The 17,505-nt window shown below is 51.2% G+C and overlaps 1 protein-coding gene across 2 annotated transcripts in view; it reads left to right on the top strand.

Annotated features, from left to right (window-relative positions):
• Nucleotides 1-17,505, top strand: part of Mgll (monoglyceride lipase) — a 105,801-nt gene that overhangs the window by 74,250 nt on the left and 14,046 nt on the right. The window contains exons 4-6 of one of the 2 annotated variants that reach the window (XM_042274496.2): nucleotides 9,292-9,428; nucleotides 10,683-10,793; nucleotides 15,895-15,978. In XM_042274496.2, the coding sequence (XP_042130430.1) occupies nucleotides 9,292-9,428; nucleotides 10,683-10,793; nucleotides 15,895-15,978 (332 nt within the window). The remainder of the gene's footprint in view (nucleotides 1-9,291; nucleotides 9,429-10,682; nucleotides 10,794-15,894; nucleotides 15,979-17,505) is intronic. The other variant, XM_042274498.2, reaches the window with a different exon arrangement.

The following is a 17,505-nucleotide window of genomic DNA, read 5'->3' on the forward strand; positions in this document are numbered from 1 at the left end:
GTAACTGAGACCCTGTCTCAAAATAAAGAGTTGGTTTGTGTTGTTTGTTTTATATTTGGGATATAACCCAAAAGTAGCTCACTTGCCAGAGTAGTCGAGGTCCTAGGCTTAATCTCCAGTTCAAAGTGAGGGGGTGGGGGTGGGTGGGGGTCACCTCTATGACCATTGAGAACAGACTTCTTGAGCCTTTGGTGTTGTGTGCGATATACAATATATATGAACCCACTGAAAATGGATGCTTCCCCCTCCCCCTGTGGATTTTTAAAGCATAAGTAGTCAGATGTCAGGCTCCTTCCTCCCACAATGGAGACCTGCCCAGGCCATGGATGTCACCCAGCCTTATGGAGGACAGGAGGAGTTTACTTTTAGTTGAGTTTGGTGCAGAACATGCAGGGCTTGTCTGAGCCCCACGTCTTCACAGGAACCCTTAGGAGGGTGGTGACTGTACTGAGCATTTACTGTGAGCCATACATCATAATGACCACCTCATATTCGCTTGCTTGTTAATCTCACAGCATCCATGACATGGCTTTGTGAGTCACCGGCCCAAAAGGCCCCATAGAGACCTCTAACCTTAACCCCAGTCCTCTGTTTCCCATCATGCCCTGCCTGTGGTCTCCTTGCTTTTCATGTGAAAGTCCTTTGAGTCTCTATGACTGAAAAAGTGATAGCCCTGACCTCACTGGGTTTAGCTGCCAGCATCTCCTAGGCCTTCTGAAAGTTCTACTAAACTGTTAAAGCCACGATGTCTCCCATCTGGACTGCCATATCAAACCTGCATTTCTTTCTAAAGCAATTTACTTTGCTGTGTGAAATCTCCCTTGCCCCCCACCCCCGCCCCTTTTAAGTAATTATTTTACAGAAGACAAAAGTCATGTGCCCTCTTTGGAAGTGAACTTGGTTAATAGTGTTAGTAGAAGTTGTGTTTTGTGATGCTGGGGATGAACCCCAGGGCCTGACACCTTCAAGGCAAGTGCTCCACCACAAAATACAAGCCCTTTGTTAATATATACTTAAATATTTATTCTATGTTTAATTGTGTGTGTGTCATCTTTTGTGGGTATATACATCTGAATGCAGGTGAGCTTGGAGGCCAGAAGAGGCCATCAGATCCCTAGAGGCGGGAATTACAGGCAGTTGTGTGTGCTACAGACCAAATTTGGGTCTTCTTTAAGAGCAGTGCACACTTGAAACTAATGAGCCATCTCCCAGCTCCATCCTCTTTTAATACTCTTAATTAGCATGTAGCAATTGTCCATAGTGGTGCAGATTATGGGTACAGGGCATAATAATCGGAGCAGAGACACTAGTACCTCAGATAAATTTAGGTTGTTTTTGTGTGTGTGTGTGTTGGGAACATTCAGGCCTGCCTTGTTTTTTCAAATGCCACATTTACTACAGTTTCAACAGGGGTTAAACGTGGGTTTCTGTACTTTTATTTACTTGTTTGTTTGAGACAGGATCTCACATTATAGCTCAGGCTGGTTTGAACTCACAGAAATCCTCCTGTCTCTACCTCCCAAGTACTGTGATTACAGGTGTTCAACACTATACCCAGTCCCAGCTGCTGCATCCTTCTTGTTGTTGTGAATGACAGCAGGATTTCACTATGTAGACCTGGCTGGCTTGAAACTAACTGATAGACTGGACTGGCCTTGAACTCCCAGAGATCTGCCTCTGCCTCCCCTGTGCTGGGAATAAAGGTGTGTGCTAACATGCCCTGGTCCAGCTTCTGTGTTCTTATTTTCTCATTTGTGTATTATGTTTTACCAATCCTAAGCTTGAACCACATTAGCACTAGTTGGGAATTTCTGCAGTCTCGTGGACAATACAGCTCATCTAGTGATATTTATGAAGGAAAAACCCGCCAAGATCTGTTCTGCGATCCGTCAGGCACTTTTCTTGTGAGGGAACAGAGCTGATAGGTGGATCTGAGAAGGCTGCTAGGGTGACCAAGGACTCAGATAGGGGGCGTCTCTCGCTTCTCTTTGGAGAGCTGAACAAGTGGAAAATACTTGGTGTGTTTGAAATGCAAGCCAGAGAAAGGAGACTATTGACCAGGGAGAAGGCTGTCCACTAACATGACTCATGAATGAAAGCAGTGTGAAGGGGCCAAAAGCTGTCGCTGTTGGAGACCTGCTCTATGCCAGCCAGGCTGGGCACCTTCACTTACTGCTTCACAGACCGTATCTGTTTGTATGGAGCCCAGGCTAGCCTCAGACCCACTATGCTGGGAGCACAGGTGTGTACCACCATGCCCTGTTCCCCAGTGGCTCTATGACATATGTAGACATCTCCCCATTTACAGACAAGGAAGTGTTCCAGATAGTTTTTGTTTGTTTGTTTGTCAATTTGACACACGCTTTGGTCATCTGGGAAGTGAGAGCCTCAACTGAGATCTTGCCTCTATCAGATTGAACCATAAGGCGAGTCTGTGGGGCATTTTCTTAATGGTGACTTGGGACGGTCCAGCCTGTTGTGGATGGTACCACTCCTGGGCAGGTGGTCCAGGACTGCATAAGAAAGCAGGCTGAGCAAGTCAGTAAGCAGCGCTTCTCCATGGCCTCTGCTTCAGTTCCTGCCTTGAGTTCCCTCTCTGACTTCCCTTCGTAGTGGACTCTAAGCCGTGAGATGACACAAACCCTTGGTTTTCATAACAATAACAGAAAACAGACAAATATAGGAAGTGACCGGAAGTTCATGGCTGGCTCCTTTGCCTTCTGTTCCCCGAGCTTCCTCAGAGGCGAGGGTCTGAGCCACAGGCTCTTCACTTTAGCTTCTGTAACATGGAGAACGACATCTGCAGTTCTCTCTGATGGCTTTTTACCTGCTTATGCTTTGCCTCTGAGATTTTCCCCGTGCATCTTTCCTTTATCTTTCCTGGCTGTCATCTAGTAATCATTTTGCTGTGGTGTCTAAATGCCCCAGGGACAACTGCAGCCTGTGAGTTATTCTCAGTCCTAGAAGCCAATGCCCAGGAAGTCCCCTTGGATGACTATCTTAGGGTGGGGGTGAAGTGCCAGGTTGGACATCAAGCTTACGAGACACCATGCATTTGTGGAGTGGGTGCATCCCTGGGACACTCCTGAGTCTGTGGCAACCCTTAGATTTAGAAGCAGGGACACACTCAAGTCTCCCCTGTGCTCCTCAAACACTGTAATATTCGTGGACAAAGGACTTCACTGTCCTTTGGGGTTGAAGGAGTCCCATACTCATCTCTTCTAGGTCCCCCTTGAAGTTCTCAGGACCAGTTCGCTGGCTTGATCTTGTGTCCTGCAGTATCCCATCCTCTGGTGCCTGCTATTCTTGTGGGACGTCTGGGAATGCAGACTGTAGGGGCAGGAAATGCCTGTCATCTTGACAACCAGATGGTCTCTGGAAGCCAAGGCCAGCTAGATGTAGTGCTGCCCCAGCCCTGTGGACTTCATCAAAATAAACCCAGACAGGAGGCCTGGGCCGGGGCGAAGTACGCAGACATGACAGCCTGGTAAGGGAGCCCATGGCACATGGCTCTCTCTATTCTGAGTTGTCCAGTTGGGACAAGGCCAAGCCCAGAGCCTGTTCCACCATCAGCCCTTCCATCTGTCCGTGGCACTGGCTTTGGTGGCAGATGGAGACAGGCCACTTTGCAGAGTCCAGTGGGACCCTTTAGAAGAACAGAGGTGAGAGGTGAGGAGACACTGGTTTGTGCAGATGCCCAGCAGAGGAGCTGTGTGGGTTTGGAGTCCGGGAAAGGAGGTAGGTCCACTGCAGAGTCCCATAGTCAGCGGATGAGGCCTTCACTTTGAAGACAGTGGATTTTAAGTAATGTATTCTGACACCTAGGGACCCTTCTTGCTCCAGGCTTGCCTCTGGAGGTGGGAGAGCCTACTAGAATACCTACATTTTCCATTAAACACACACACACACACACACACACACACACACACACACACACACACACACACACTCACACACACTGTCTCTGTTCTGACTTGTATAAGTAAGGCAAGGTCAAGGTTGGTTTTGGGGGAAAGCAGCAAAGAGTCAGAGCAACCACCAAGTCAAGCAGCCAACTCCAGAGTGAGATCTGGGTAGTCTGCCAAACCCAGGGAGGCCTCACACGGGAATTTCAGTTATTTCAGGTATGTCTGGCCTCTGTCTTCCTTCTCCCCCATGTTTCCTATCTGTCATCTCTCCACCTCTCATGGTGGAGGTCAGCGATCTTACCACAGGACTTCCATCCACCCTTTCCCATAATACTCTTCCTCACCCTCCTCTCACCAAATGGTCCTCCAGCTCAATCAAACATCTGAAAGCTCTGATACCCAGTTATCCTGTCCTCAAGGTCCCACACGTGCCCCAGGGGCACTTGGCCGGCAGCTCAGAGCCCCAGGGCTCATCACCAGTGGGTCTACAGTGAGTCTCTGTTGTTGTTTGCTGTAGTTCATTCCAGGAGCCATCTCTGCTCATCCCCTCTGCCCCCATGGTGACCCACAGAAATGCACAAAAGCTTACAGGGTATTCCCAGCGGCCTCCCTGCCTGCACTCTGCAGGCTCTGGAGATGAGGAGGAGGAACCTGGCTAGTGGTACAGGCTGGTAGTCCCATCTCCTCAGGAGCTGAGGCAGGAGGACAGAAAGTTCAAGGTCACCTGGGTAATGGAATAAATTTTCATTTTGAGAATGAAAATGAAAAAAAAATGAAAGGCATTGGTCTAGTCCATGCCTAGTGCGTGTAAGGTCCTGTTGCATCCTCAGTGCAGCCCATCTCCCAGTTTCTTACTTCCTGCCTGGTTTGGCCCTGAGCTGTGACACTAGCTTGGGAGACCAGGGCCTGCTCCCAGGTTCCTGCCAACCAATAGCTGGAGCTCCATACTGAGCCTCCCAGGATCAGTTTTCTCAGCTGCCAAATGGAAGGATCCCTGACATACAAATTTACAAGGATTAAGTAGCATGGACTTTAAGAAATCTGTGAATCCTAGACTCCCCAACACATCTCAGGTGCTTCTGTGGGGTCGGGTCTTCCTTCCCATGCTGAGGCTGTCTTTACCGGGTTTTCCTTCTGGGAGAAACTGGATGCTAGGTAGAAGCGGCTCTCTGAGTAGACGGAGATAAGGCAGTGTGTCTTCCTCCTCTGGCAGTAACAGGATGATTGGCTTCCTGGTTACGCCCTGAGCTGGTGAACTTCTTTTGCACACAGGCATATGGGAAGGAGTTCGGAATCCCAGCACACAGACCGGTTACCAGCATGTGCCATGTAGGGTCCCACAGGAAGCCAGGAGGCAGAGGGAGCTCCCACTGTGGCTTCCACAAAAAGGGCTGGGCCAGGGTGAGCAGGGTTCAGATGGGCCGGGTGGGATAACTTCAAGGCTGCCAGGCGTGGGGCTGTCCCTAACTGACGCTTTGCCTACAGATGATTACAGACAGGAGATCCCCAAGTAAGGAGCTGATAAGGGTGGTGGCTGTGGCTGTGGTTTCCTGCAGGCTGGTGCATTTTAAAGGCTAGCTCACAAGCAACTGGTTACCTCGCCAGTAACAGCCAGTCCTGGAAGGGGCAGGGCCAAGCCCTCCAGGATAAGCAAAGCCTGCAAATACAGAAATGATAAATGAAAATGGCAAGCATGGTTGAGCTGGGTGTGGTGGTTGCACGTGGGATCCCGGAGGATGCCTGCAGCTTAGAGCTAGCTCAAGCCAGGAGTTCTCATTGCAGCAGTTCAGAGGCTGCTGCTCAGAGGATCCTGTTCACAGGTCAGTTAGGGAAAACACACCAGCGAGACTCTCTGGCAAGGGAGACTCTTCCTACAGTACTTTGAACGTCCATCACACACCTGTCCCCTGCCAGGCCTGTGCAGACCCTGAGCAATGGATAGGTGGACAGTGCGTGTTCCTTCCTCTTAAGAAGGGTTCCTGCAAATACAGCCTGGAAGAGCTCAATCTCTGGCCAGGACGACAAGACCAATGGGCTGCCTGATCAGAGGGGCGGGGGCAGGAAAAGTGTGGGCATGTCTCGGAACTGTGGGCAGGTGGCTTGGAATGTGCTGGCTAGCAGGCCGCAGGGCCGGCGAGAGCCTTCGGCAGAGTCAGGAATGCTGGGCTGGAACATGAGGGCTGCGTTCTGAAACAAAGGGGGAGAGGAGAACACAGGAACCCCCACTCTGAAGCTGGTCAGGAAAAGGAGGGGACCGGCATGGGTAGCTTAGAACAAGGAACACATCTGTGCTCGGAACCCTGCGAGTCACGTGGAGGCTGACGTCCAATAACCAAGGGGCAGGGGAAGGTGGTGGGATGGGTGGAGGCACAAAGCTAAAGCCAGCCTCGTTTGGAGACGGGATGATTTAGAGGGATTGTGGGATGTGAGCTCTGCTGGGTAGAGGGCAGAGATAAGATACCACTCAGTGACAGAGTAGATCATGAACTCATCAGGGGAAAACAAATAAATAAAACCAAGAAACAGGCTGGATTCAAATGGAAAGGAACTGTAATGCCAGGACGGCATCACCATCTAGGATCTGAGAGAAGTTACTTTTGTGCCTTCTGCTAGGACGACCAAGAACCGGGTGTGGGGACTCAGAGCGGTTGATTGGACCATAGAGAATACCGCATTTATGTAAACACTGCCGAGCTGAGTGATTTCATGTGAAAGGAATACCAACCCAAATAGGTCCAAGATGGAACGCCTCAGGGCTCGAGGCCATGTCTAAAGGTCAAGGGTGTTGATGTCATTATCCAGATTTCCCAGCTGTTAAAATCTGTGACTTACTTTTGAATGACTCAACTGTCCTTCAAGGTTTTTGCCTCAGCTTCTTTTCCTGTTGTTGTGATAAAACGGTCTGGGGGCGGGGTCGGGAAATCAGCTTAAGGAAGAGAGGCTTTCTGTGGGCTCACAGTTCCAGGTTATGGTTCCTTATGGTGGGGAAGGCAAGGAAGCAGGAAGGTGAAGCAGCTGCCGCGTCCCATCTGCAGCCAGATGCTGAGAGCAGTGGACATCGTCATCACCTGCTCAGCTTGCTTCCTCCGTGTTATTCAGTCCGGGATCCCATGCCCAGGGAACATCTCACCCACAGTTAAGACGGGTCTTCCCACCTCAGTGAATGTAACCAAAGCAACCCCCGACAGCCACACCGGAGGCCCGTCTCCAATGTGATTCTAGATTCTGCCAAACTGACATTAATGTACAGACGGGAAGTAAAATGGCAGCGACTTTTGGGTAAAGATTGTAGGAATGTGGATATTTACGGAAATATTCTTGCAAAGTTCTTAGACGTTTGAACTTTGACATTTGACAGAAAAGTTGAGGAAAAGGTTGGGTAGGGGCCTGATCTCAAGGCTGACTTTCTGCAGGGAGCTGCAGGTGGGTTCCTCATGCTGCCCCAGAGTAGGAAAAGGCTTTAGACCAGGCTCACATCTGCAGAGGGTTGCAAAGAGGCAGAAACGCTAAAATTTAGGGGAAGGTGGGCAGAAAAAGGTGGGGCTGGGAGGAACCCCGCTCCATGTGGCAACTGTTTGCCTTAAAAATGAATGTGTGAATTAATGTGGTGCGTTATCTAAGGAATGGACATAGAAAACACAGCCAAGACAGGACTCGGAGGTTCATGCCTCTGTTTCCAGCTGCTTGGGAGGTCAGGTACAAAAATCACACGTTCAAGGACTGCTTAGGCTACAGAGTAGGTTCAAGGCCAGCGATTTGGTGAGTCTTCCTGAAAATAAAAACTAAGGGGCCCGGGAGGCAGCTCATTGATTGAGAACACTGGCTGCTCTTGCAGGGGACCTAGGTTTAGTTCCCAGCACCCATGTTGGGCGGCTCACAACTGCCTGTAACTCCAACTCTGGGGTGATCTGATACCCTCTTCTGAACTCCAAGGGCACTTGCATGCAAGTGTACACTCCCTACAGAGAGAGAGAGAGAGAGAGAGAGAGAGAGAGAGAGAGAGAGAGAGAGAGAGAATTTTTAAAAATAAAATCTTTGAAAAAACAAAACAAAACAAAACAAAACAAGCACTCCTTTTTCCATGCTGCTAGAAATTCAAGGTGAAGAAGGTCTGGGCTCCCCTGGGCTCCTCCTCAGCTTGCAGACACTGTCTTGCTGTCATGGCTGTCCCTCTGTGTGTCAACATCCACATTTCCTCTTCCTATGAGGACATCAGCCACATCAGGTCACATCATTTTAATTTGAATCACCTTTTAAAGTCCTCATCTGCAAACCTAGGACCACTCTTAGCCTTAGAACTTAAGCATCAGAGGAGGGGATAAGGGAGGCCGCGCAAAGGCCACTGGGAAGATGGCAATGCCCTGGTGGTCGATAGTAGACTTTCAAAATGCTGTAAACACCCTGGAGCTGGTTAGAAATGGTTGGCGTGGTGCAATGTCTGTGATACACATCTACTGCAGATGTAATACATTTTACAAGGGGACACCCTAGATAGGCAGGAGACTTGGAGGCTTTCCTCTGAAGGTGGTAAGGCTGCGGTCCAGGCACACTGGCAGAAAAGTAGCTGGGAGGCCAGGGACCTCAGTGGCAAATAGGGGTCTGAGTCTGGGTCTGGACAGCCATTTGGTTCTGGGCTTGCTAGCCTCTCTCCACTTGTGCTGTGGAAAGGGTGGTTTTGCTCCCTGGTTGCCAAGTCCCTTTGAAGAGGTGGCCCAGGCTCTGTGGGCAACACTGCCAGCTCCTGGCAGCCTGGCACGGCCATGGCCTCCTGCGCGGGCGCCTTCTCCGTAAACTGGTCCATCTTAGAGTTCCCAAACTTTCCCCCACTGCCGCCAGCAGCCGTTTCTATAGCAACTGATGCCCTTCACAACCAGGGCGGGGTGGAGGGGGGAGTGCAGCGACCCCAAGCAGAGGAGAAAGGGGAGGTGAGCTGCCAGGATGGGGGACAGATTGACAAACCCAAAAGGGAGAGGATGGGGCCTGGTTTTATTGCTGCTGCGTTGAGGTCCTTGTCAAGCACCCTTGACCATCTTGTTTGATTTGATGTGTGATCTCCTGGTGCTGCAGACAGGAGACCGAACACACCCGGCCAAAGGCCACCAATGAGACACAGCTCTAAGGGCCAAGGAGCTGGGGATGCAGGGAAACAGCTGAGACTCATTAAGGTGTTTTCTGTGTGTGCCTCCTGTCCCCCCCGCTTCTTCCTTGAAAAAACTGCCTCCGAGGAAGGGTGTTGGCTGGTGTTGCTCGCTGTGCACTATGAGGCAAGTTACTTAAGCTCTCTGTGCTTACAGGAGAGGCGTGACTGGACAGGGTTAAATGTGGTGCACATGTGACGTTCGAGGGTGGGTGGCACTAAACCTCTCTTGCCCTTTCTTTCCAGTTGGCCATGGGCAGAGCGAAGGAGAGAGGATGGTGGTCTCGGACTTCCAAGTGTTTGTCAGAGATGTGCTGCAGCATGTGGACACCGTTCAGAAGGACTACCCTGGGGTCCCTGTCTTCCTCCTGGGCCACTCCATGGTAAGCAGGCCACAGAGAGAGGAGTTCAAAGCAAGCCTGCTTCCCAGAGGGTCACCTGACCTCCTGCTCCTCTGCCTGGATGCAATGTCCTTTTCACACACTCTATCTGTGGAGTCCCCTGCACCCCCAGCACTTAGGAGTTGAACCAGGTCCTGGAGTCCATTCCTCATGCTCAGGGCTGGAGGGATAGCAGTGAGTGGGAACATCTCATGGAGCATTCCTGAAAGCGGTTTGAGTTCCTTTCCTGTTGAGGTCTCCTAGCTCCAAGAACCAACCAAGTTTAATCTCAGATGGCACCCCCTCCCAGCATCCCCCAGGCCATTCCTTCCAGCAGGAAAGCTAGCTGGCCAGCAAGAGAGGGCTGAGAACTGCTTAGACCCAGGGCACTGCTCTGCAGGGCACCTCCTCTCTGCCTGGTTCTGTCTTTACCATCTCTTGCCTGCCTGGCCCCTGTAAATGCTGGAGATTGTATGTCTGGCTGTCAGTTTCTTCTGGGCTTCAAACAGACAAGACTGACTGCCTCTGCCACCTCCTCCTCCTGCACCATCCACATTCACTCAGTACTGGATATTATTCGTGGAACTTGAATTTTGGAATCATTACTGAACACACACACACACACACACACACACACACACACACACACACACACACACACACACATCCATTACTATAATTGGACTCTCCCCTGAAAAAAGGAAACAACTCATTTGAAGTTTGTCAGAATAGATGAATTGTGCGTCTGCTAGCTTTGGGCTTGAGACTAAAAAGCAATGTGTTGTTCCATTTGTGACCCACAAGCAGGAACCTTCTTTGTGTCTGTCTGAAATGTTTGCCCTTGGAAAACGCAGAGAAGAGAACTGTGCAACAAAAACCCCACAGAGCCAGGCACGGTGGCTCACTCCTGTAATCTCAGCACTCAGGAGGCTGAGGCAGGAGGATTGTCATGAATCTCTGGCTGTCCTGGGCTATAGAATAAGACTCTGTCTCAAATAATAATAATAATAATAATAATAATAATAATAATAATAATAATATAGGGAAGGGGGAAGGGACAGGGAGAGAGAAGAAAAGAGAGGAAGGAGGGAGGGAGGGATAGAGAAAAAGGAAGAGAAGGGAGGAAGGAGCGATGTGCCAGTGGAGGGAGCCTGCTCCAGGTCCCCCCTGGGGTTCTTGGCCAGCATGGGAACAGGTGAGGGAGTCGGGGTCACGCTGGTTAGAAGCCGGTGCCACTCTGTGCATTTTGCCTTGCAGGGCGGTGCCATCGTCATCCTCGCTGCTGCAGAGAGACCAACCCACTTCTCTGGCATGGTCCTGATCTCGCCTCTGGTTCTTGCCAATCCAGAATCGGCATCAACTTTCAAGGTAAGAGGATGTTTCGGTCTTTATGGACCCAGAAGCTTTTGGAACATGGTGCATCCCTTCACGGACGGAGTCTGTGTCAAAGGGCCCACTGCCGGTCCTGAACTTCAGACACTATTGTGTGAGGGTTTGACGTCAGGGGCTGAAGTTGAAGTCAGGTGTTTCTTCCCTCCCCCCCCCCCAGACACAAAAGAGAAGGCTTCCTGTTTGTGCATGTTGTACTGGCCAAAGTTAAGAGGGGGAAAGGTCACAGGCGTTCTCCAGCTAGCAGAGTCACGTGTGCTGACGAGTCCCACGCAAGTGTGCGCCTCTGTCACTGAGCGTTTGCCAACCTCAGCAGAAAGCGAACTCAGAATGGAGCTGCAGCTGAGGATCCTGTCCCCGGTGGCTCCATTCCATCCCTGAGCTCTGCCTGCCCGACTGGATGGGTGGATGCACGCATCGTTTTGGAATCTGGGTTTAATGTGTCACGTATGATCAGTGTCTGCCGTTGTCGCCAGAGCTCTGACCCCCTTGGACGAGGTGAATGAGGCAACGAGGCACCTAGAACTGAATCTACCCCCACCCCGGAGAGAGGAGCCAAAGCCAGTAGCCCCGAGGGACTATTGAGGTGGCCTCGGTGCAGATCTGTCCTTGGGAGGCCTGAGAACCCCATAGAGAGTGGAGCACCCAAGGAGTGCCCCAGCCCTGGCAGAGGCCGCTGTGGCCTGAGCCAGCTGTCAGGAGGCTTGGAGGGGAGTGAAGGCCAGGTGATGTGTCCCGGGTCCAGGTGCTCCAGGCAGCCTCTTCTCTCCAAATGATGACAGCGCCTCTTGTCCCCCTCCTGTCTCTCGGGACCCAGTCAGTGGGACCTGGCACTTGTCTGTGGTCCCAGGCAGCACACAAGGCACTGAGTACAGTGGCATCATGGAAGGGGCAAAGGCTGTGTGGCCTTCTCCACATCTGCCCCGGTGACTGTGATTCTGTGAGCCAAGACCAAGTTAGTCCAGGGCACTTTTCCAAGCAGAGTAAGCAAGACAGAGGTTAGAGGGGAAGGCTCTACCGTGTCCTACCGGCTTCATTCTGGAGACCTGTGGCCAGTGCGTCAAGAAGTCTCCAAACTGTGTCAGGAGTTGCCAAGTGGGAGCTGGGTGTTCACCCGCACAGTCCCAGACCAGGGAAGAGGCAAGACCGGTGTGCTAGGGGTAGGGGGGGACACTGAGGCTTGGGAAGAGGTAGTCTAGCCAGGATTAGCCATTGAGTGGTGGATGTGAGCCCCAGGGATCTGCCCCTCACAGAGAAAATAATGCAAGTTTTCCCTTAGAGACAATCCACAGAGCTTTTTAAATAAAGTGTACCACAGCAGCTGTGCCCAGAGGAGGGCCGCCAAGGTTTCCTCCCAGGGTCCCCTGGGGCTCCACCTAGGACCAGCAGTGGCCTCACCTCTGAGCTGGTGACCTTTCAGGATTGGTACTAATAGATCACCTTGTCAAATCAGGAGCTGGGGTCTCTAGGGAAACACAGGTCTCCTCTGATTAACCAAGACAAATTAGATTTCCCTTGGCCTGCCAAGGGCCAACCCCGTCCCAGTCTGTGGCTGCCTCCAGGCTTCAGCCTGTGATGCCTTTGCCTGACACAGTCAAAGGGTGGCTCACCTGCTAGGAGCATGCAGCTACACACAGCCTTGTCCTCAGACAGGCTCCCTGAGAGAGGATCACCACATCTTTATTTTTTTTTCCAGTGTAATTTTAAATAGTAAAGAATAATTCGTAGAGTTCAAATGCTAAAAGATAGGAAAGGGTATGGAGAAAAGCCTGCCTTGGGGATTGGGTCAGCAGTCATGGCTGTCAGAGCTAGCTTCCGAGATACAGTTGGTGTGCACACACACCGTTTGTTCTTCCACGTACCTTGGGGAATATTATTGCGTGTTCCTTCGGTTGGTCTGCGTGTTCTTTGAGGGGTTTGGTGTGGTTTTGTCATTTTAATTATATGTCTTGGTGGTCTTTCCCCATCAAAATCTGAACAGAGTCTCCCATGGGGACAGATCCTAGCTTAGAGCTCCCTGCAAAGCAAACATCAGGAGCTGGAGAGATGGGTCAGATGTTTAAGAGCATTGTCTGCTCACCCAGAGGTCCTGAGTTCAATCCCCAGCAAACACATGGTGGCTCACAACCATCTGTAATGAGATCTGGCACCCTCTTCTGGCCTGCAGGGATACATGCAGACAGAGCACTATAAATAATAAATAAATATAAATCTTTAAAAAAGAAAAAGAAAAGCAAACGTCAGCCCATTTCCAGTCACTTGCTCCTGTGAGCCTTAATGACTGACTGGCTGCTTGCCACCTTGTTCTCTTTTGTGGGGGTGAGGTGGGGTTCACAGGAAGGGATTCTGAGGGGTGGAGGAGGTTGGGACTCAGAATTAGAGGATGGGGTGGAGAGGAGCTTCCCCACAATGTCCTGTGACTGTTTCCCGAGCCACATGGATCTCTAGGCTCATTTATTTGCTCTGGCATGTAAGCTTGGTGGTGGGCACTGGCCTCCGGTGCATGAATGTGGACCCACACAGTGAAACCCAACAGAGGAAGAGAAATCATGTGTCCTCAGACTGCATCCTCCAGCCAGCACCCTCACCTCAGCTGGTCCCCAGATAGTACATCAGCCTTCATTTGCACATGGGTGTGCGAAGGTGACCAGCTTCACCCCTGGGATGGGAGGATGCCCAGTCACCACCATCTGCGTTTTCCACTGAGGCTGTGTTCGGTCGGACAAGCTGGGATATATTTAGCCTGAGGAAGAGACTAGGGACAAAGACAGCACCGCCCAGCCCTCTCTGCTGAGGAAGTGCTTTCACAGGGAAAATGGCAGCAGCAGGAATTTCAAGACCAAAATTGCAGAGAACAAGTTTCAGCTCCTGCTGCCCTGGCACTCCCCAACAGTCTCAGTGTCTTCTAAGATCCCTTCTTTTCTTAGGAGCCTCAAGGAAGGCAGAACTCCTAGGCAGGGCTCGGCTGGGGCTGCCAGGACCATAATCAGTGGGAACCATCTCCCCCTGCCTGAGGTCCCCGGAGTCCAGGGCTTTGAGGTGCCCTATTTTCTGGCTCTGCAGGGCCTCTAGTTAAAGTATGGAGAGGGGCTACCTCCAGGAGACCGGTCTCAGAGCACTGCTTCTCCCACACCACCTGTAAGGACAGGCAGTGACTCCTAGTTCACAGGTGAGGAAGTGAGACCTTTGTCTTCCTCAAGGTCAGCTTGATTACTGCTGAACCAGGGAGCCCCTTCTATCCAAAAATATGACCGAGGTCATCTTCCTGGGATTGGATCCTACTTCCCATCTGAACATGCCATGCATGTTTTTGTCACTGGACTCCAGTGGACTGGAAGGAATATGGGGGAGGGGGTTGCAGGTGAGTGGCCTTGCATGGGCCAGTGGGGCAGCCACCATAAGCTCTAGGTGTGACTCCCCCTCAGTCCCATGAGCACCTGCTCTCTGAGAGTTGGGAGCTCAGATTTCTAGACTTGTGTCTTGAAAGCAAGCTCTCTACCCTGGAATCATCAGAGCATGCCCCGAATCACTGGAGAAACACAAGACATTTATATTTCTATTGAACAACTGCCCAGAGAGATGCATTCCTGCCCAGAACAATCCGAAGTGACCCTAGAGAGCCTTGCCAGATCACAGATGGGCCATCCTATGGCCTCCTGAACACTGGACAGCTTTCAGGAACCACGGCAGAACGAAGGGGCAGTAATTACCTCTCACAGCAAGTTCTTCACAGGCAGGAGCTGTTAAGACCTTTTGGATCAATAAAGGCATTTATGCACATCTCTACTGTTTACGGTGATGGGCACTGCAGTTGATTCAGAACTGTCCCCTGGGTGTGACAGGGACTCAGGCCATCCCCCTCCTCCAGGCCTTGTTCATCAGGAGAGCAGCCTCGGTGGCGGGAGCGGAGTTCCTGTTTATAGGGGCTGCGTCATGGGTTCAGTGCTTCAGCCACAGAGCTAGTTGTGGGGGTGTACACCTGCCATCCCAGTTCTCTGGAAGTGGAGACAGAGGGTGGTGAGTTCAAGGCTTGCCTGAGCTACTGTGTAAGATCCTGACTCAAAGGAGCACGAAGTTGCAGGCCCCACACTTCTCCAGAGTCTCCACTAGGGGTGCTGTTTGCTTCTCATTGGATTGACCAGCAAGGATCAAGGGACAAGCGCTGCAGAGGTCCGTCTTGAGAAACACCCCAGGAGTCTCCAAGGTGGGCTTTACTGTCCACAATTGACAAATGAAGAAACAGGCTACCACGTGAACCTCCTGGGAACTTAACCAAAGGAATCCGAGTCAGCTTGTCACAGAGACATCTGCACACCCAAGTCCACCACTGCGGTCAGCCAGTGGCCAAGATATGAAACCAGCCTAGCTGCCTGTCGACAGATGACCGGATAAAGGAAATATGGTGTGTTCACACAAAGGAGTTTTACTCGGCCACAAAGAACAAAATCATGTCACTCACAGGAAAGTGGATGGACCTGGAAATCACTATGTAAAATGAAATAAACCAGACCCAGAAAGACAAATGTCACATTTCCTCTCATGTATGAGACCTGCATCACACACACACACACACACACACACACACACACACACACACACACACACTCACACATATAACACACACATACACATGCAACATAAACACATATGCACATACATATATGCACATATGCATGCATACATACACACAGGCATGCATGTATCACACATACACATGTGGATGAAAACAAATATAATGTGGAAGTGGAAAGGGCATTATTGGGGAAAAGGAATGGCCTCAGCAAGAAAAGGGAATACGGGGGAGGGGGGGCAAGTGCAACAGAGAAAAATGGGGTAAATATGGGCAAAATACATGGTAAACATGAATGGGATATCTACAGAATCCAACAGGTCTTATAATGATCATATGTTAATATATGCTAATGAAAGTTGTTAGAGATTTTCTCAAGGATTCAGCCCCAGAGTTTACACCCAAGTTGACCAAGTTGGGTCCAACTTGCCTGTTGGGATTGTGGGGAGGGTGGGCAGCTCATAGTCTCCTCTTCCTGAGCTGGGCCCACAGTTGTGTCCACGCCTGCAGAGCAGCTCGAAGATCATGAAGCGCCCTATTGAAAAGACAGCTGAAGTGGCAGTGGCTTGGATACCATATGCATTCCACCTGTGGGTGAGCACGACCCCACCCTCCATGTCTGGGGGAATCAGGAGCCTGGCCTGCTACTGTATCTGAGGCTTAGGAATGTGATCACAGCTGCTTCTAGGAGCCATCTGGGAACCTTGACCCCTCGCTCCTCCGGGTGTGGGATCTGCTGGCATGCCTTCTTTCTCTACGCCTCCTGGTCGTTTGGTCCCTGTCTGCAGCTCAGTCCCTCTGGTCCTTCATCCAGTCAGGTGGGGAAGGGCCTCTTGCAGATGCTTGATGCCCTGTGTCTCAGGAACAGCCCTCTGCCTGCCTTGAGTCCTTGGTGGAAGCAGCTACTATAGTACCTACATCTCTTTAAAGCCATGGGGTGGTGGTTGTCCAAAGACTCTCTCCCCTCTGAATGGGGCCTATTAGAAATGTTACTTAGGCCGGGCGGTGGTGGCGCACGCCTTTAATCCCAGCACTCGGGAGGCAGAGCCAGGTGGATCTCTGTGAGTTCAAGGCCAGCCTGGGCTACCAAGTGAGCTCCAGGAAAGGCGCAAAGCTACGCAGAGAAACCTTGTCTCGAAAAACCAAAAAAAAAAAAAAAAAAAAAAAAAAAAAAAAAAAAAAAAAAAAAAAGAAATGTTACTTAGAACTTACTCTGCAGGGTTAGAAAGCTGGTGACCAGAGCCGGGCTAGCATGGGAGCCTGCCCAGCAGGAGGGGCTGGACTATGTATGACTCCTACTCGGTGCACTGGGGTCGGTAAGGAGATTTCAGGAGATTCAGGCGGGATCGGCTGGGCTCTGCCAGGCAGGTCAGAACTCTTGGGGTGGCCTGGGTATCTGTGAACAGTAGTCCTCAGACATGACTGCCCTTCGTATCTTTTCCTGTTGCTGTGATAAAACATCCTGACCAAAAGCAGCTTGAGGGAAGGGGGTTTACCTCCTGCTCAGATCCAGGTTGTGGCCCGTTATGGTGAGGAAGCCGCAGCAGCAGGAGCCTGAGGGAGCTGCTTACACTGCATCTGTAGTCACAGAGCAGAGAGCGTCAAGTGAAACCTGCTTACCAGTGCTCAGTAGTGCTCGGCTCCCTTTCTCCATATTATGCAGTCCCTGGATCCTAGAAAGGGAATGTCCCCGCCCACAGTAGGCAGGTCTTCCCTCCGCAGTTATAATAACCAAGACGGTCCCTATCAGACACCCCAGGCGCCCATCTCATAGGTGACTCTAGATTCTGTCAAACTGACAACTAACACGGTCACCTCACCACACATGCGAACCCCTCTTCCATAGTTTTCCCCTCCCATGCTCGTCCAGGAATGGGGCATCTGCCCCCGGGCTGATATCGCCATTCTCTCCCCGGGGTTGGCTTGTACCCAGGTCTCCCACAGCCACCGATAGACTGAGACACTTCTGTTCTCTGGGTGGCATCCCGTGGGGCAGACCCTGACAAAAGGCTGCATCCCTGCAGGCGATGGCCCTCATCCATGTCTGTGAGTGGGCAGCCGGTCCTGTTGCTAGGACACCAGCATCTTCATCTACACAGCCAGCACTGGACATTCATTGTT

Source organism: Peromyscus maniculatus, chromosome 3 (genome assembly GCF_049852395.1).
Source record: "Peromyscus maniculatus bairdii isolate BWxNUB_F1_BW_parent chromosome 3, HU_Pman_BW_mat_3.1, whole genome shotgun sequence".
Taxonomy (NCBI): domain Eukaryota; kingdom Metazoa; phylum Chordata; class Mammalia; order Rodentia; family Cricetidae; genus Peromyscus; species Peromyscus maniculatus.